The following is a 21,697-nucleotide window of genomic DNA, read 5'->3' on the forward strand; positions in this document are numbered from 1 at the left end:
CTCAGACCATGAAAATTGTGCTGTACATGCACATGTACATGTGCATCTCTTGAGACTAGTTTAGGTATGTTTTGGGACTTTTTGACGCCTGTACATTACAGTTATACATTCACAAAAAGTGATTCTCTCATACTGAACGTTTCATCTGTGTGGACAAATTCACCACCACTTTCCTCTGCTTGAAAACAGAGCTAGATATAACTCAGAGGCAACAAGACCAAGTGTCTGATACAGCGATGGAGGCGTGCTGTGCAAAAGTCTTGAGCTCCTCACTTCACATTTTCAAGGAAAAGTGGGAAAAGGTGCCGTGATTTATTGAAACGTGCAAACATACATGGTGGTACAGTATATAAGGCAAACTGCAAACTGAATGTGCACATGTAGTGGAGACCATCTTAAAAAATGATTGTAGATGCCATGCTACAGGTAGATGGGATACCAAACATAGAAGAAAAAGAAGAATTAGCAACATGTTGTATCACCTTGTGGCTATTTTGTACAGATATGAATACAATGTGTGTAGAAATATTTGCAAACCACCGGCCCGTTCCTATTCCAAGATACCCGACTGTCTGAAATGCATAGAATTCAACCAAAGCAATCTTATAGTGGCAGTGTAGTTAAACTGTATGACCTGAAAGCCGTTCAGAAAATTTCCTACCTAGATAAATGGCTGCTATTATACAGATATTCTGGGAAACATAAAATGACGACCCTTTAACACCAAATTGCTTCTAGAGGAAGGCTAATGGTGTTTTTTGTCCATTAAACGACACAAAAAACTAGACAGCAGTGCGCGCAGACACCAAATTGCTCACATTTAAACACATATCACTCTACTGTTGGGCATATTGACCTTTTAAAGAAGCAGTCTTTCACCACTAACTGGTGTTAATTAACAGCCAACCCCGCGGGCTTCGTCAATTAGGGGCCACTAATGGTCCATGTTGGGGTCGCAGCTTCTTTTCCTGTTCCACAGTCAGAATTCATTAACATCCAGGTGACATTTACGACACACAAAAGAACAAAAAGCAGCAGTTAAGATGTTTACTGTACCTTATCCTGGCTCGTGTCTGCCCCACACACACTGGTTATGTTTGGGAAAACATCAGACCATCCAGCTGTTGTACAGTTTCTGCTAATGTTACCTGCAGGAGAAGAAATGCACACACAACTCAGTCTCTCTTTAAGCATATTCAAAAATAAATACAGACCACTTTTTCCTGCTTTGTCCTTTTTTAGCAAACAGAAAAAAAAAATGTAGGTTTCACTGTGTCAGGTTTTGCTAATACTTCCTGGGGTTTTTTGCCTCTGTTCTTTGATTTGAGCCCAATCAGAGAGGTCAGTCTTTGTTTGTTCTCAATGGTCGATGCTAAGAACCCCTGAATTAATGTGGGTGTCATTTTTATTTGTTTAACAATCCTTTGTTTCTGTAAGTTTTCATTAAACTTTGCACATAAAAACATAACCAAATGGCAAAAAGCAGATTCCCTCCTCACACTCCAGTCTCCCCCCATTGTCCAAACATCTGAGTGCTTTATGGCTAACTGCAACACACTCATCTTCAAAGAACACAATTTGCATTTTCTTTATGAACTCTGAATGCAAATCCCTGCAAAGACATAAAGTCATAGAAGACAAGAAATATGTACAAGACTCAAATGAAAATGTATAACTTTTTTTTTTACACCACATCAGGCTTGTTTGGTTACATTCAATTAAATTTAAGCACGTGAAACAGGTTTCAAAATAGTTGTTTGGTAGTGTTCTTGTAATCAGAGTGATTTATTTTACTTCACTAAATGTCATGAAGACAGAATTTTTGTAGACTGGTTGAGGGCTTTGTAAGCTTGTAGGTGAAATGGTTGTATGAAGCTCACATTTTTGAGTCAATTAAAAGCTTAATGCAATTCTCATTTCCCATTTGTGGCCCTAAGTGAAACTCGGTTTCTCATCCCTGACTTAATTCAATTTTAAGGTTTATTCCTGAGGAGGACCTTGATAGTTGGTCATCTATATTGAGTCTGAGCCAAAAATAAGAAAAACTGCTCATCTAAATGCACATTTAAATCACACCAACATCTCTAATGTCATCAGTGACCAATAATCTGACTTTTTCTGGGGATTCGCTGGCAGCGGGGCACCCTTAGAATTTTCTCTTTTTGTTAGGTTTGTTCATCCAAGCACTCCAAGCCATATTCACTCAACTCTTAACTGAGCAAATTTATGATGAATCACTCATTTCAGTTTGATAGAAGTATTTTGTAGCATATCAGTGTTTCAATGAATTTTAGTACTAAAAATGAGTGGCCACTGTGAAGTTGGATGCTAAAAATATCTTTGTAAAGCATGATATATGAGAGCCAGTCAAAATGATTTGTCATGTAGAATGAGAGGATAGTATAGCCTACAGTAGACGTTACACTGACAGATGCTACTGGACAGAAAGCCACATGAAACTCTAGAGGGAGCCATCAGGCATGCACATTCCCAAAATGTTAAAAATGGAAAGTTTGCATTACAAATTGTCACAAAATTTAGGTTATTGCTTATGTTCCCACAGTGTAAAAACACCATCAGTGTGTCTAAAATGAATAGCATGCACAGTGGACAGTGAACCCCTGAGGCAAACTTGCAGGGGGTGCCAGTGCCAAAATCTCTGCAGTGCACGGCAAGTTCATCCTCCTTTTGTAAATTCCCAGTAAAAAGCACGAAGCATCATTTGTGCGCTGACTGGAAGTAACATCAGCATACTTCTGCCTCACTACACACTCAACAAACCCGGTCCACTGTATCACAGAGGGGGGAGACACAGTTGAAGCTAAGACACTGATTCATTAAGCAACAGTGATTTGCATGTACAGCATGATTACTTGCAACATTTGAGCTGCGTGCACTGCTGTGTTCGCTCTAAATATAACAGCAGTTTTGAACACAAGTGGTCACCGATGTGCAGAAGTCAGCCAGAGATGTGGATTAAAGCTTTGGCAAATACAGCATGCAGTTGAGAAAAATGGTGGGGGGGGTTCAGATCTTTTACTGAAGTAAAAGTATTAACATCACACTGTGACAGCACTCAGCTTGTTTAAGTATAATGAGCACAGTGTGGCTGAAAAATAAAAAAAAATAAAGCTTTAAATGCAGGGGAAACGACTGCTTTCAATATTTGTATATGGATTCAACTGCCAATTTTTATTAAAGATTTACTCGACATTTTCCATCTAAACTCACCTTTACAAGATTTTTTTCCTTTAAGATTATAGGAAACGTGAAAAAAATCAGAAGACTCAAACTATTTATGTCTTCATGAAAACCAACTTAAAAATGAACTTCTCTTAAATAATAGTATAACTGAATAGACTCTACTTGTTCTGAGTATTTACTTGTTTGGTTAAATCCATAAAAGCATTCATGGCTCTGTCACATGGTGATTGAATGGTGACCGCGCAAAATCTATTGGCAACCACTTTGAATCAAAAGTCAGTTGCACAAGTTGTCTGGTGGGAGGCAACATGTCTTCAAACAACTGCAGTCCAGCTCAGACCGACTACAATCGCTGGTGAACGGGTTTGCAAATTAATTGAAGTGTAATTCATAAACTAAATTGGCAGCACGATGCAATCAGTCTGAGGCAGTCAAGGCAGCAAAGTTATCAACTGACCGTATTCTGGTTTTAATTCCTGACCCTCGGTCATTTTGCTGCTAATTTACCGTCCTGCAAAATTCTGTTTTGGTTTCAAATTAAGTTCTGAGTGGACTCTAAATAAAATAGATCTTTATTGTTACTGTTACAAGAAGAATGAAAGACAGTTTGGCATCTCTCTGTCAGCAGTATGTAGATTTTTACATTAAAATTCTTTTAGAATAGAGAGAATAAAGAGAAACCATGAAGTAGACTTAAAGGTAAAGAAATGTATGTAATAATATAAGTATATACACAGATTTGTACAAGTTATATACAGGTTATATATGCCATATAAAGGAGCAGTTGCAAAACAAGGAGCAAATCCACACAGGGCGAGGAAATCTACAGTTGTAGCTCATCAATCTTGTTGTTTAGTGACCGTGAGCTGGTGAGGAAAAGACTCGGAAAAGCCATTCTGTGTGGGTTAGCCCTTAGCTTAGCCCTGATTATTAATCTCTGGCTCTCTTCCACAGTGTTTCTTTTATCCCGTCTTCCTTCTCTCACCCCAACCGGTTGTGGCAGATGGCCCCGCCCCTCCCCGAGCCTGGTTCTGTTGGAGGTTTCTTCCTGTTAAAAGTGAGTTTTTCCTTCCCACTCTTGCCAAAGTGCTTGCTCATAGGAGGCCATATGATTGTTGGGGTTTTCTCTATTTTCTAACTGTAACTGAAAATTAAGTAGTTGAACTGTGAATTTCTGTGTATATAGACAGCAAGTGATTTATAACCAATTTACCACAGTTAAATACAACATTATCACAAACAGACTACATTCAATTGTCAGTTTGACCCTATTTAATCACAAACTGATATCAGACTGACAGACACCAAAGTCACTTTGAAGAAGTTCATTGTAGTAATTTTGGTCGTCTCCAACTGTTGTTTTCCATAGTGTGACATTACCATAATTTCTAAACTGATGGTGAGTTGATCTTGATTGAAATACTTAAATAATTAAATTGTCTGATGAACAGTTTTTTTAATGGCTATTTTTGATATCTGAGAAACTACACAATATTCACATTTAGGAGGCCATAAAAAACATAAAATATATTTTCTTTCAGTTTACTGATCAGTCATCTAAACAGTTGTAAAGTAAAGTAAAGTAAAAAAAACAGGCTTCTAAGATTGGAGACATTTAGTGTAAAAGTGGGGTAAAAAAAATGACAAGCTGGAACAAAACTGTGGGAAGAGCTAGGTGACAAATCTCTGTTGGGTCGGGTGTTTTTAAATTTTTCTCTTAAAATGTTAAAATTGTGCAGTGCCGGCTCACCAATTTTATGGACACTGACACACCACTCAGTTGTGTAGTTATGTCTCAAGTACAAGTGACAAGTTGTCATTTTTTTTTGTGCACGTTTAATGTTGCAAAGTCATTTATTTTCTGAGTTATTATTGTTTTTCCCCCTTTTTTTAGTTCTGTTTACTTAGTTAAACTAAACCTCTCGCGATGCTATAATTAGCAGTATGAAGGTGAGCTGCCTAAAATTAATGTAGACTAAAAGTAAATAAAGAGTTTCTCTTTCAAAGTTGAATTCATGGTTTTCTCACTGGTTTCGTTTAAATGACAGAAAAAAAGTATTCGGTAACTCCAGGAAGGATGTCTTTACCATTTCAGTAAAACGTAATAACTGTAGGGTGTCTGTATCTGTCCCAGACAGGGGAAGCGTCAGGGTGAGCTTTGGCTCCGAACAAGCCGCTGGGCGCTTGCATAATGTTTAGTCATCAATGTAAATCAGAGGACACTCAGAGCGGAAACCCAAACTGCCATCTGGTCACTGGCTGGAAAATCTGATGGATTCAGGAGGGAATCCACTGACTGCACACATTCACACAACTGGGAGATGAACAATGTCAAACAGGGACAGAGAGCCTTGAGTATTAATGCTGAACCCATCTGGTGAGTGACTTAAGTGCAGCTCTAGATAATGTGAAAAGTTATCTGCAGATATTTAAGCCTGGTATCATTATATTATATTACAGGAGCAGCCTCATAGAAAGTGAACAAATGGAGGAAGAAATTCTGTACAAAAAGAACAATTTTTAAAAGGTCTGCTTCTCTTCATGCTCCAAATTTCATTGTATGTTTTTTGTGTGAATGTTTTTGTAAAGCAGCTGCAAAACAAAAGTAATGGAGCAGAAGAATGCTCAAGTAATGTATAAACACGTCAGTTTTTACTTTAACTCTGATGTCTGTGTTTTCATGGCAGTCCTTCAGTGTAAGGGGAGATTAGGAACAAATTGTTACCCATACACTCTAATGACAAAATTGACCTCAGTAAGACTGAAGTGTACACTCACAGAAATCATAACAATGGTTTAAGTGAGTTACTGCATTCCAGTGTTATGTTAATATAAGACTATAGTCATGTGATCAGCAGTTTAGGCAAATAGCTACCAAAATATGGACTTTTAAATGTCATTTTTCCTCAACTTATTTATCTGCGGAAACACAAAAACATCAGTTAAAGAGATCCTTTACATTCATTTATGAATTAACCGTACTCACCATCTCTGCCAAACACAGTCCTGAGGACTCGAGGGCAGGGGATGGTCACGGTCTCTCCAAACTCCGCTCGCTCCCAGCATGCTATGCTGTCCCAGTCTCCTTTGCATCCGGGGCCTGTGAACGGTGGGTAGTTAGGTTTAGAAGATTTTCACCTTGAAGTATACATTTAAAATTCCTCTTTAGAAACAAACATAAAAAAAGGCAGCAGCACCTCTCACTTGCTAAAAGTACATTTTTGCATTTGTGAGTGGATGCACGAACTGTGTGAAGTTGTTGCCTCAGTGACACAGTAGCTCCTCTGGCTCATGACCCATCACTATACAAAGATTATTGCAATGTGTCAGATAACGATATAAAGTTATAAGCTTTACTGTCACTGGTTGGCTGTACTGCACAAACTGATGAGAAAGAAAATTGACTGAGAGGTCAAGGAGGCTTGGAAACAGTCTTATCCAGGACAAACTCATCTCTAAAATCTGACCAATACTCAGGGAGGAGTTTAACAACCTTAACCTTAAGCACTTTTCAGGTGTAGACCCATTAAGTCGACTACAGATAGGTAGACAAACTGAGTCGTCACCATTGCATAAACATGTTGGTGTTTCAGCCGGATTTGTTAAGAAACACTGGTAGACATACAGACCACAATACTGGAGGGATACTGGGGTATTTCCAGACCAGCCAAGAGATGCAATGCTTCCAGGATGTCCTGGGTCTTCCCCAGGGAATCCTTCTCCCAAATGGACATGCCATGAGGTGCCCAGTCAGACCTTCAAGCTACATCAGCAACAGCTCTACTCTGAGCGCCTCCAAAATAACCAAGTTCCTCCCTTTTTCTCAAAAAGTGAGTTTATACACCCTGAAGCTCATTTCCACAGCTTGCATCTGCAATCTGTCACAACCAACAAGGTGAGGCTGCAAATGCAGAGTGATTTGTCACTCAGCTCATGCAGCTTTGTCTGCATAATCGGTCAAGTCAGTCTCCCACTCTGGAATATCTCTCCAAGCTCTTAAGCGTGAGCCTTAATGGGTGTGAAAGTGCTGATGGCAAACTGAGCAGTCATATCGGCTTTTTAGCAACAGATGAATGGAGACGGCGTGCTTATTAAACGCACCCCTCCTCCCCAACACCCCTGCTAAACATCCATGCTGCATGAGCATCACACACACACACACCTTTTAATACAATAACATATTAAATCTGTTTTTCTTATTAACTTGTTTGTGTGACTAGAGGGGGTGGATATGAGCTTCTACAGAAATAATCCTCCTCTTCTCCCCGATTGAGTGCACCTCTGTAAACACCTTCATCCACAGTGAAACAAGACAGAAAGAACATGAAAATTTGAAGCTCACAATTTTCAATTTGTTTTTTCTTTTCATATTATTTCCTGTTTCTCATGTTGCATTTCCTTGTTCCATGCTCACTTTCATATTGGTTTTATTTTTTTCTGTATTGCATTTAATCCTTTCCTTTGATTCTTTATTTCTTGCTATGCAGTCATCTTTGAGTCTATTCTACATTTATTTTCTGTCTTTAATTGTCTTATCGTCACATGCGTTTCCTGTTTTACTTCCCCTGTCTTTTCCTTATCTGTTTTATTGTTATGTTATTGCAGCATATCATACAATATTTATTTATCCTTCTTGCCTTCATGTCATATTATGACTTTCTCTTTGTGCAATTGTCTGTTTCCTGTTAAAAGACTCACTTTTTCTTATGTGTTATTAACTTCTATATTATAAAGGTTTAAAACTCCAGAGATGGGAAGGTTTTCAGGTATCTGTACTCTACTTGATTATTTTATACAGTATTTTACTGTCATTACTTTGGTCCTTATCATACGACTGTCGTAAAAGACAGAGATCAAAGAAACATATTCAAATGAAAAATCATATAATTTATGCATCAGTAATTGTACCATACGCAGGGATTCAAGTGGGTCAGAATCATCCGGAACAGCATTGGAGGTGCAGAATAAGTTGTGGGTGTGGCACAATCTAGCTACCTAGAAGAGGAGGTAAAATCAACCACCTTCAATGTGAACAGAAACCAGAGCTCGTTTTCTTCTTTTTTGCTCTATTTTTCTCTCCTGGTGTTCAATGTAACACACATTCAAGCTGAAAACATTCAGTCTAATCAGAAATTAATGTGAAGGAAGTTTCTTGCCCCTTAATATTTTATTAAGCGACTAGGAATTTATTAAAGAATTATTATTATTAACATAGAAGGTAAAGGTTCAGCAGTCCAAAATACTTGGCGGAAGAGCTGCTTTTTGATGAATCAGTATCAGTTTGTTTTTTTTAACGCTGTTCTTTTACTTTAGTGATGAATGTTTGTACACAGCAAATCCATCATGTCCAAATTAACACTGTCGGATTTGATTTCAACACTATTAAAGTGTCTATATGGGTCCACACCAGAGAGTGTTAATTTAACTCTTTTTGGAGAGTTGGTACGTTAACTCTGATTTAGTGTTAAACACCAAATCTGTCTGGAGTTGATAATTTAACACTTGGTGTTAAGAGTTTATATATTAACTCTCAAAGAGTATTTTAGTTTAACTACGTAAGAGTTATCTTCTAATTCATTCTAAAATGCGGGAATTTTACTGTTCTGAACTTCTAGAAATTTCTTTTGGAAATAAACATTTACTAAAAAGATGCAATGGTTTTTGAAAAACATTTATTCTGAACTGTGCACCACAATTTCAAAACATTTTCTGAAAGATGTAACAGTATACATGTTCTCACTTTCATTAGAATTTTGTTTATCAAAAGGTCTGACATGGTAAATGCAAATAACAGCATTCTCATCACTTATTTCTTCAATACAATATGCATGTCCTTCATTCATCCCTTTGTGGAACTTCAACGCACTTCTGCTCTCCCCCATATTCCATCTTCACAAGCATATCCTGTGCGGAGATCGAATAAAAATTAGTTGACACTAATTAATGGCACAAATAATCCAGTAAACAATTGCAGCACAGTAAAAAAAAAAGGAATCCTCTTTGAGCCATTACTTGTGTAAAGTATTTTCCCAAAAGACAAGGACACAGGCAACAGGTAATACTGAACTAAATGTAAAACCTCAACCTTTTTCATTTTTACCTAAACCGTGTGCACAAAACTCTGGAGGGATCTATGCTAACGTAGAATCCAGTCAGGACGTCAGCTACTGCTGTTTGCTCGGTTTTTTTTTTTTTTTTTTATGGGCGATCGTTTTCAGGCTTCAAGTAGCACCATTATACCAACATTTCACATTCTAGACATTGTTTTAGGTGTATTTGACCAAACGTTTGACTGAAAATTCACATGCAAGCTTTTTTCAAGGCTGTGGTATTTGCCCGCAAACAATACCTTTCAGCTAGCTAAAACAGAATATTATGCTATCAGCGAGCAACATGGCTAATGCCTTTCACACAGCTTTGTCTCAACTCCAAAGAGCCACAGAAGTAAAAGCCAATAACAATTGAAACAATCTTTGAAAAAGTGACTTACCAAGCATGGCAAACAACTCAAATATGTAGAGCAAAATGTTCTGAAACGGCTTCACTTCAGCTTCGATTGGAGCCGTGCTGGGGGCGGAGTCTGTGAATTTACTCTGTTGGTGTCATAGCCCCTGTAGGAGTTCAGAGTTAAGAGGTCAAGAGTTAATGTTTCCATTGTAACACCTCCAGATTTGACAGAGAAACACTCATTTTTAACACTCGATTTTAACTACTATCATTTTACACCTCAGAGTTACATTAAAAGAATGTGACTCTGCTTAGAGTAAAATTAACTCTACTTTTGCAAGGAGACTATTAACACCAAAAAATTTAACACTTTTGAATTTGCTGTGTACTGTTGCCACCTCTGCTGAACGCATGCCCTGGTCTCCCGTGTATGGGTCCTTGATTCTGAAATGGTTACATTTCCTTCCTTTGTGAATTTGGCCTAGCTTCCAAATGTAGGAACCAAAGCTTATTCTTGTCAAGACCTCTCTGTAAATAATCTGCAAGACGAAAATGCTAAATTCAGACACCATCCTTCCTTTAGAGCAGTGCTTCCCAAACATTTTCCAGCCACGTACCCCTTGAAACATGTCACCCTCAGCCGCATACCCCCTACTACGAACGATTCTTAATTAGTGTCTATAAATACATTGCAATATCGCATGCATAAAAATAAATACTGCACAGTCGATTATTTCTCACCACCAAATGAATTTATTGATATTTTTTAGTAATGACAGAGTTTTAATAACAAACTTTACTACTTAATACTAGCAGTGTATCAAAAGATTTATTAGAATTCACTTTTTTGTCGAGAGCATAAAGGCCATGAACTTTCATTAAACAGAACTTTATTTAATGTGATGGATGTGCTTGAGCAGAGGCACACAGCTCTTCAATGTTTGGCTCAATTTGGGAAAGGCTGAGTCTTAAATCGTTTTCCACACAAAGTCTTGCTCTGTATTTTGTTTTCATGTTTGTTAAAGCAGAAAATCCCCTTTCGCATAAGTATGTGGTGGCGAAAGGCATCAGAGTCTTGACAGCGCGTTTAGCCAGCGCGGGCTGTTCAGTGCGCAGCCCTATCCAGAAATCCGCCAGGTTCTTTTGAGCGTGTTCAACTTTTAGAGATCCATCTGTGGCGATTTCAATTAGGCTCTCCTGGTCAGACGGTGATAACGAAGTAGGCACGGCGGTGAACGGGTGACGTATCCAATCATTTGAGCCGCCCGTCTCTGGGAAGTATCGGCGTAACTGCACCTCCAGCTCCTCAAGGTGCACATTACATTCGCGCTTTACACTTTTAGATAGTGTGAGATCATTAGAGCACAGAAAATCATGCAGCACAGGAAAGACTTCAGTGTTGTTTGTATCCAAGCAGTTCTTCCAAAGGTTTAACTTCTTTATCATGGCCTCAACTTTATCTTGAACATTGAATATAGTTGCAGAAACGCCTTGTAATCTGAGATTGAGCTCGTTCAGACGAGAAAATATATCACACAGATAAGCCAGGCACGTAAGGTACTCTTCATCATGCAAATGTTCAGACAGCTCAAAGGGATGGTTATTGAAGAAAACTTTAAGTTCATCCCTCAACTCACAGAAACGGGTCAGCACTTTCCCTCTAGATAGCCAGCGAATCTCTGTGTGGAGTAATAATGTCTCATGCTCGCTGCCCATCTCATTGCACAACGCAGCAAATAAGCGGGAGTTCAGCGGCCTGGCTTTCACAAAGTTAACCATTTTTACACTCGTGTCCAAAACATGTTTCAAACGGACAGGTATTCCCTTTGCAGCAAGAGCCTCTCGGTGGATGCTGCAGTGTACCCAGGAGGCATCTGGCGCGACTGCTTGCACACGCGAAACCACACCTCCGTGTCTCCCAGTCATGGCCCGTGCGCATCAGTACAGATGCCAACACATCTGTCCCACACGAGTCCATGTGTGTTCATGAATGTGTCCAGCTTTTGAAAAATATCTGCGGCAGTTGTCCTTTGTTCCAGTGGTTTACAGAACAGCATGTCCTCCTTGATGGTTCCTTCATGAATGTAGCGCACATATACGAGAAGATGCGCCAGGCCAGCCACATCCGTGGACTCATCTAGCTGTATTGCATAAAATTCACTGTGGTGCATGCGCAGAAGTAGCTGCTGTAAAACATTTTCTGACATTGCATTGATGCGCCGTGAGACAGTATTGTTTGATGATGGAATGGACTGTATCGTCTTTTTTGCCTTTTCCCCCAACATTGTCCCTACCATATCTAAAGCAGCAGGGAGAATGAGGTCCTCCACAATAGTGTGGGGTTTGTTGTTTTTAGCCACTCTGTAACTGACCATGTAAGATGCTTGTAGTCTGTTTTTATTCATAAGATCTGGCACCTGAATGCAGGTTTTACTTGTTGAAAGTGATTTTAGCTGTCGCTCAAAATATTCCCTTGGTTTATTTTTCAAATGGGGATGATTTGTCTCTAAATGTCTGCGCAAAAGTGAAGGTTTCATTGAGTTCTGAGACAATACTTTTGCACAAATAACACACTGTGGCCGGGAAAATCCACCAATATTTATACACGTAAACCCCAGCGAAATATAATTGTCATCATATTTGCGCTTCTTTGATGAGGTTGTGTTACAGTCCGAGCTGTCATGCTTTCTCCCACTTTGACGCTCCGCATCAGACACTTCATCACTTTCCACATGGCTGGCTCCAGCTATGCTAGCCACTTGGCTAGTAACCACAGATACATCCCTGCTAGCATCCAAATCTGACAAACACATTGTTGTTGAACAATCACCTGTGCGGTCACTGGAAAATGCATCTTCAGACATGAGCTTATTGGTTGTTGTGGCCGGTGTCTCTGTGGTAGGGCCTTTTTTTCTTGTTAACCACTTGTCCATTTTCGCGCTGCACTGAATGCTTGGAGGCAACTTCAACTGTTAGGTGTCAGTCATTTGGGTCATTTGGGCAAATCACGCCCATGTATTTTGTCAGAGCTATTTTTTTGCTGAACACCAGAGGGTGGTATATAGTCATGTATTTAACAGTCAAATAAAACTTCATTAGCGCAAATTTCGGCTTTTAAAATTTTTGATCCCCACTCCAACCCCAACCCACGCGTACCACCTACAGCCACTTGCGTACCCCCGAGGGTACGCGTACGGTAGTTTGGGAACTACTGCTTTAGAGTACTAAAAAGAGGAACAGCCAGGGGGTGGAGGGGGTGACGGTGAGAAGAAAAGTCGTAAAAGACGGGAAATAACAGACAGAGAGAGCAAAAGAGGGCAAAAAAGGAGAGATGAAAGAGTGAGAGAACAAATGTCTTTGGGTAAAATGGCTCAAACACAGATTTGAACTCATTGGTGCATGAAGAAAACTCCATCTACCCGCTAAGTGATCCATCCTTTCTCTGAGCGCTTTCATAAAAACACATCAGAGGACCAGTTTTTTAAGTGACCAGGCGGCAAAAGCACAGCAGTACACATCTGGAGGGATGTCGTCTTTCTCTGCTTTATGGTCTTTTTTTTTTTTAATTTCCCAGTCAGTACAAAGTAAAGGGTGACTGAGCCTTTTGGATTTCATGCAGTGAGTTTTTAAAAGTGACTTATGTATAAGTGGGTAAATATATTCCATTAACCTCCTTCAGTTACAGACATGTTTTGAAGGAAAACTTTGCTAAAACTCCATTTTTGCTTCAATTTGACATGCAAAAGTTTCCAAATACTCGCAAATGTCAGAGTTGGTTGGCACTTTATTTCAGACAATTTTGACACAAATGATGTGTTCGGTGGTGGCCAAGTCAGTGAGGGATCACAACATGACATTATAGACTTTGTGATTTCAAGCTGCCCCTGATGAAAAATGACCAGTGTGAAAGAATCTGTCATATCTTTGGTTTAGCATTCAAACCCACAAGCTCAAGTTGACTTAGAAGAGGTTTGAAGTTGTCCATCTAAAGACTGAGTGTCAAAAAAATGAAGATGGTTGAAAATATACATCAAACTTGCTGTTGTATCCAAGTTTATTTGATTCATGCTGCACAGTGTGGCTTGCAATAAACTTGCTGAATTCAAAGTGCCTGAGGAGTACTTTGCACAGTTTTCCATATTTTCCATATTTCATATTTGATACATACAGTTTTGTTTTAATTTGTCAACTGGTTCAATAAACTATTTCATTTCATGTGGCAGTTTGTTTAATGAAGGCAGCTGAGGCTGCACAACCTGAAACAAACTGAGTCTGGTGATTGGTCACTGCAGCACACACAGTAAAAGGCTCATTGCCCCAGGGTGGAGGTCTGAGCAATACATGAGACCCTTTCTATTCCTTCTATAAAGCTCCTCCCATTCTGACGTTTGAAACATTTTAAAAATCGACACATGCACATGGACACTTTGCAATAACGTACACTTGCAACAGTCCTGATTATTACTACAGTTTTACTTATAATCGGTTCTTTGTTATCACTTAGATGATTTAAGGATACATGTAAGCAAAAGCAGCATATGAAACTAAAACAAGAAGTATGAAAAAATAGTCATCACTCTGGAAATGGTCTTCTTTTTTAATGCCTCGTTCTTTAGAGAGGTCGTCACAGCGGCTATATCTGCATATCTGATGCCCATCATGATACTGCCATCCCCATTTATGCAGACTTGGGACCAGCAGTGGCTCATGTCCCCCAGCTGACACAGCCACCCATGTTTGCTGACCAGGTTGAGTGGAAGTAACCCAAAAATAGGCTAACTAACGCTGAGGATAGACACTAAATATGATGACAGACAGAGGGCAATCATGTGTATTACAGTATATATTATTGAAATGTTATTTAAGGGATCAGCATAGACCTCAGAATCAAATTAAACTTAAGGTCCATTTAGAAACATTTTTGCTACTTTTAAAGGTCAAATGTGAGATTCTTGGTTTTCACCAGGGCTGAGCGAGTTAAATGTCAACTGTTTTGTGTCAAAACATTAGCGGGGCTACAGCATCAGATAAGATCCTTAGAGATTAGTTATAATAAAACTGCTCTCCCCAGCAGATTTGACCCCGCAGAGGTTTTCAGCCGTGTTAAATCTTTGTTCTCGTTCATGTCATTGAGCTTTAATTAACACAGGAGCGTCCAAACTCACATCACAGATGAGGAAAGTCAGACTCGTCAATGCTGTGCAAACTGTTTTGGGCTTGAACATAACAAAATAATATTTTTATGAGCTTTTCATAGACAAACTGTGCATTATGCATGCAGACTTTTGTGCATTTTAGACATAGATGCGTAGTTTAAACTTTAATGATGGAAAGGGAAAGTTTGCTCAAGATTTTCTGGCTAATAGAAACATCACTGGAGACGTTTCAAATGTGCTTCTGTTGGATCTGGTGACTTTCACTGAGAAGATGGTACACTGTGGTCATAAGGGATGGACATCAACACGCAGGTAGGCTATGGTGTTGGTACTTAGGGGCTCAAAGTATGTCAAGAAAAGCAAAAAAAAGCGATGGAGATTGATTGCGTTACACCACCAAAAGCCTGTCTCTTTAGTACAAGGCGGGAGGCCTCCATACTTTCATGCTGTTTACAGAAAATTCTAATAGTACTATCCGAAAGTCGCAGCACAAATTGAGACTCATGGGATCAGGAAATATTACCTTATATTGTCCAGTTCGGCTGATTCTTTACGAACCGTAGCCTCAGTTTCTCATTTCTTAGCAGACAAGACTGCCCGTGTCAGCGATTACCCAGTGACAATCGGTGCGGTCTTTTGCTGCTGCTTCAAGGATCAATGTGTTGCACATTCAGAGATGCTCTTCTGCAAACTTTGGTTGTAGCAAGTGGTTGTTTGAGTAATTTTGCATTCCTATCAGCTCAAAGCAGTCCTTCTCTTACAGCTGATAAAGTATTTTTGCCACTTACCTGAAAGTTTCTATTTTTTGGAGGATTCTTAGTAAAGCCTAGTGACAGTTGTGCTGGAAAATCGTAACATATCAACAGTTCTTTAATACTCGGACCAGCCCATCTTTCAAGTCACTTACATCACCTTTATAGCCCTTTCTTATGCTTGTTTTGAACTTCATCAGCTTGTCTTGACCATGTCTTCATACCTACATCTGTTGAGTCGCTGCCATGTGATTGTCTGATTAGACATTTGCATTAATGAGCAGAAGAACAGGTGTACCTAACAAAATGGTCAGTAAGTGTATGTGTGACGTCGGCATCATTCCTCGTATACTTGCTTGCACTTTCCCAGTGGAGGGGGTCTTGATGCATTCTCAATCATCCAGGAAAGTAAATCTCCAAAAGTTGATTCTGTTCATCTGGACGTTGCGTTTTGTGACGTCCAGATGAACAGAATCAACTTTTGGTGATTTCCCAGTGGAGGATTGAAAGGAATACCCATCGGATTATTATTCTTATTCTATTAAGACATTTCATGACTCGAGGAAGTAACAATATTGGGCTTTTTTTTTTTTTTTTTTTTTTTTTTAAAATAGCAGCATAAACCTAGCTTAGGTTCTTCACAAAAATGTTCACCTGTTGCTACAGAATCAAACCATTTTTAAATGTAATAAAATGATCCTGCCATTTTAAATGACACATGCAGAGTTGATGTTTATTATTGTTTAAAAAACATCATTATATACAGGATGTAATGAGACTGGATGAGAGTGCCACCCGTGCTCCATGCATTAGAGTTACACTGTTGCAATATGATGTTGTATAAATTGCATTTAAATAAATTGTACACAATATAAAAGAGGTAGCTATACCACATGTATCCCTGCCCACGGCTATTGCACGAATCATGGTATTGGCATGTGAAGTGACATATTGCATAAAATATAATAAAATATTATAGAGAGGAGTGACATGTAACTCAAACATGTGGCAGGGGAGGTGGGAGCAGACTGAACAATACTCTGGGATCTAGAGAAGTAGAATTTTGTTTCCAGTGTCTCGGAGAGAGGCAAGAGGACAGCCAATTATTTTTTAGTCCATATCGATGACCTTCTGTAGACCTTTTTTTAGTCACCACTGAGCATCCAGCATACCACAGCACACCACAATGTGAGGCAGTATGTTAAGACACTCCCTATTGTGGAGCAGTTAAAGGTCACCAGAGCTTTTCTTCAGGATTCTGAGAAAGTGTAAGAGTTGCTGCGCCTGCAGACCAGGAGAGACTGTCTGTTCTGCAGATTTCCAGGAATTCAAATCTGTGGTCCACGCAGTCTCAATTCATCAAGATGGGGAGGGGGACCATCCTGCAGCTGAGTTCTTTTATTTGTTTATTTATTTATTTTAATTTTTGGTCAGCAGACTAAAGGAGGAGTCGGACTAATATTGATATACTTCAAAATTTGAAACACGTGTGCTACAAATGTTCTGACGTTAATGGTACTGTATATTATTATAACATCTGACACAATTTGCATAGAAACTACTCACTCAGAACATTAAAATACATCACCAGATTTACAATGTTGTATTGAGTATGTCCCAGCTGAGGTTCAAACACATAAACTGTCTCCATCTGTTTACATTTTTGACTGCGGTGGCCGGATGACGGATGATTTGACTTTTTCACTATCCCTCACTATGTTTCATGTGGCTCAGGGGCGAAGAGGTTAGAGATTTTTATATCACCAACTCTCAGTCCAGTATTTCTCATTATTTTTATGTAAAAGTGGTGGATTTTTCTTTATGGATCATTAAAAACGCTTACTTTACACTTAGTTTAGTTCAACAAAAATATATATAATCAAAAGCTCTTTAAAGGCTTTTCTCTTCAATTTTCTCCCGACTCCTTTCTGTTTTGTACTTTCTGAGCTGTGAACTTCATCAGAGGACCACATTCGGTGTATTTTCTGTGGTAATTAGCCTCTTTTGCAGATGGGCACGTAGGAAGATAAAGTCTGGGTGAGACCAATCAGCTATTTTGAAAGCATAAGTCAACATTTGGGAAAACTGCTGAGCTGCTTTTATATGCAGCACTGATGAAAAGAGAACAGAACTGTTAGCCTGGCCATGTCCAAAGTGAGGTCATCAAGGCAGAAGTTTTTGTACACAACCACAGAGGACTTCAAAGGAAATCAATGCGTGAAAGAACTGAAGACTTTCAGCTTTAAATCAAGGGGTATTACAAAAGTTTTGCAGTTTAATTCTTAGCTACCAGTCAGTGTTGTGTACATATCCAAAACAGAGGCTTGTTCTCAGTCGGTTCAAACATTTTTCAAACCTGCTCCTCTTGACAGCACTATTATTAAAGACCACCAGAAGCAATATCTTACGATCTTCAGACAAGAGACCCGACCAAACCTTGAGGTAAGATTATTTTGTCACATCAATAAAAGTCAAGCTTGTGTTGTAAATGATAAACAACAGCGTCCTGCAGGATCCTTGGCAGAAAAACTTACACACAAACTCATGTAATCAAATGATAATGAATTAATAGCAAGTCTGGGTTTCAGAAGAGCGCTTGGGTGTTTTTGGAGAAAATGTTTTTGAAGAAAATGCCTCGTTGCTGTCACAAATCACCCCTGACACTCGTCTCCGCCCTGCTCCACTCTCGTCTTCACCTCTCTTGTGAACTGTCTGTTGCTTCAGATGTTTTTCCCCAAGCGTTTAAACCTTCTCTATGTTCTACTCTTTGCACGTTTACCTATCTCAGTCTAATTTCAGGGTGTCAAAGTGTGGCCCACAGGCTAATGGTGGCACTTGTTAATATATTATTATAGTAAAAGATTTAGAGATGGCACGATACCACTTTTTTATGTCCGATACCGATACCGATATCATAAATTTGGATATCTGCCGATACCGATATGAATCCGATATAGTGTTTTTTAATCAACAAAACTGGTTTTTTTAAATATCTTGCTGCATTTTGTATAAGTTCATACTCAAGTTTAAAACAACAACTACACTAAAGCTATTCTGTTATACCTGTATGCAAAAAAAAAATATTTCATAGTTCAGCAATACTGATCAATCTAATAAACTCAAACCTACACCATCCTCCCTATTCTGGTATTTTAAAGAGTACTTAGCGTAAATATTGAGCAACCTAACTAATAGGGTTCCAACTCCCAGCAACAACAAAAATAAATAAATAAAAAATAGGGAACCACCCCTCACGCGCCACCTCATGATGCTTAATCGACGTAATCAACCTTAATTTGATGCAGTGTGAAAAAAAATGCACAGAAATCAATTATTTTTCAAGAAATATTAAATAGATTCAACATCTTTCTTCAACAAAATTGCAGACTGCACAGATGGTACCTTCCCAAAGGAAAAAGTGCTATAGCTTACTAGGGTATATATATTAGACTTAATAGTCACTATATACAGTAATTGACTTATATTCATTTTACATCAAATTAAAACTTTGGGTGTCAGATAATTATTTATTAAAAGCTAGACATTTTAAATGAGAATAAGAAAGAAAAGTATGTCTTTGTGCCCCCTTTTCCCTGTTAATGCCCTATCGGCCCCCCTGGCTAAACTTTGCTAGATCCGCCCCTGCACAGTTACCAGCGTCAGCTACGTAGAAAAAGATCCTGGTGTAGAAAGTAATATTAAATAAATTCTAACAACAGCTTATCAAGCTTAAACGTGCTGCTGTTGTTCAGCCGCTGGTTTCCTCTTTCTGGTGCAAAGTGGGCCAAAAACAAACCAGAGAGACGGACTCGCGACAGAAAAGCCGATCAGCTGATCATTAAGCAGTTTCATGATTGAAGTAGCAGCAAGAAGAGGCAGTCGCTCCATATATCGCTTGTTAAGCTTAACGCAGGAATGCTTTACAAACATTCAGAGATGGACTTACACACTTTCTTTACTTCTCTCGGGGATAACTTTGTCGGAGATGAAATGCCGGGTTGCTAGCGAAGTTCCAAATGCTATCCAGACCACCGACAGGTCCCGCATGCCACAGCCGCTCTATCACGTGATGCATACTGCTCTGACGTGCTAACGTTCTGAGGTGAGTTACGGCGTGTTGCAAGTTTTGTGAGGTGCTTTCGTGATATTTAATGGATCGGATTACATTTTTTATTTTTCTCCGATATCCGATCCAGTAATTTAGGTCAGTATCGGACCGATACCGATACGTAATATCGGATCGGTCCATCTCTAAAAAGATTTACTACTGTGTTTAACTCTAAGGATCAAGAATAAAGAAGTGTTTCTCTTTTGTTGAACCACCACAGCAGCTCCCTGAGCAGCAGACGTCCATGGTTATCATCCTCTGGGCTAAATCTGGTCATTGCATGCATCAGCCTCTGTGGATTCAATTACTGTGTTAAAATTTTCCTCAAAACAGAAATTAAAGATATTTCATATGGGAAACTGCCCTTAAACAAAACTTTATTCAACAGTGAGGTTAATAATCATTACAATCAGGACCTGTGAGGGGTAAGTCTCTGTTTTCTTTTTTGTTTTGTTTGATTCAAGTTTAGATGGATAGTTGGCCATTTCAACACTATAATTGAACCCGCAGGCACTGAGGCTGCAGACACTTAACTAACTTAATTTATTTAAGTTAAATTTTAGGTAGCACAATGTGCCACTGGAAGAAAATCAGCCCTTACAAAAATAAATGATTATTTGTCATTTTTATTGTAGATCACAAAGTAACCCAAAAGTTTGAGCAGCAGTCTATACTTCAGGATAACAGGCTAAATTTGTGATTCGTTTTTTTCCTGAATTTGGCAGAAACAATCACACATCTGTCGTGATTTAATTCAGGAATGATTTCGTGTGAATCCATTCCCAGCTGCAGAGATTGCACAGATTTTCAGTGCACTCGGTGAAAGCTAAGTGACCTTTACGAAAGCTTTTCATGTTGTGTAGAAAACATGGCTGGACAGAAGACAAAATATGGGCTTAAACTGCGTTATGAGATCTAATCATGTTCTCACATGGTGTGATTACATGTACACACTGTATGCAGGGTCCTTCATGCTTTTGCATATCAGCCTTCAGACTGCAGGGTTTACTTTTGCAAATGTTTTCTCTTTATCTGAGCCTATTTCAGTGGAACAAAAAGCAAAACTTCAACTTTATAAAAAGAAAATGAATAATTATAAAAGTTCATTTGAAAGTTTGACTCAAAGCAAACACTAAATTACTGATAACCCGATAGCTAAATGCCTGAGGGATTTCCTTCTAAGGACCGCCAGGAGAACTGCTGTACTAAACGCTGCATTGGAGCTGGAGTTGTTCAACTACAATACAAGAGACACACTATATAAGTAGCTGAATGATATCAATGATATGAATAACTTTTGCAAGTGGAACCCGATTAGCTTACAAATAAGGAAAGGAAGGACAGGAAATTAGCTGGTTAGCAATAATTTTAGTTTCATGATAAGAATGAAGGAATTTATCACAACTAAAGATATTTAATCAATCCTGGGCAAAAAATCAAAAATATAAAATACAAATAAATTCCAAACAGTGACGTTGCCACAGCTCTTTAACATTTATACCAATCATTAAGCTGCGAATACTCGCTGCAGCAAGAAGTGTCACCAACAGGCAAAACCTCAGTATTAGCACTTGTATAGAAGAAGATGTTTCCTATACCAGTCAAAACCTGAATCAAAGAAATAAGAGCTGCCACTACATGAAAGCACAGTTTGCACCAGCAGATGTGACTTCAGTTTCTGTGTCCTCACCATTCAAGAGGGCAAACGCGGCAAAAATAATTGTCCCAGAAAACAATCTTGGAAATCGTGCCAGAGGTCAAATAGACCAAAAGATTCCCCCCATCACTTTTTCCTAATAACTTTTCCTTCACTTTGAAAACCTTCATAAAGAAAGGAAAGGAGAAATTTATAAAGACTTAGGGAGGAAAATGCAGTGCACCAAGACTTTACTTAGACAAGGCTCTTTGATGTGACAGTGAATGTTCTTGATGTGGGTCTGCTATGCTGAAACTTTGTCCCAAGTATAAATTACAAAGAGCACATCAGAAACTTAACTCCATTGGCTATGATGCTGTTTGATATCACTCAC

General features: G+C 38.9%; 1 protein-coding gene across 1 annotated transcript in view; it reads right to left on the reverse strand.

The window, feature by feature from the left end:
* LOC146647594 (vasoactive intestinal polypeptide receptor 2-like) overlaps positions 1-21,697 on the reverse strand; it is a 91,673-nt gene that overhangs the window by 29,436 nt on the left and 40,540 nt on the right. Inside the window, exons 3-4 of the mRNA XM_085389488.1 lie at positions 6,191-6,304; positions 1,057-1,148 (exon numbers count right to left, since the gene is read on the reverse strand). Coding sequence (XP_085245614.1) covers positions 1,057-1,148; positions 6,191-6,304 — 206 coding nt within the window. The remainder of the gene's footprint in view (positions 1-1,056; positions 1,149-6,190; positions 6,305-21,697) is intronic.

This window comes from Rhamphochromis longiceps, linkage group LG18, assembly GCF_057381845.1.
Source record: "Rhamphochromis longiceps isolate RC_006_pf linkage group LG18, R_longiceps_female_GT1.1, whole genome shotgun sequence".
NCBI lineage: Eukaryota > Metazoa > Chordata > Actinopteri > Cichliformes > Cichlidae > Rhamphochromis > Rhamphochromis longiceps.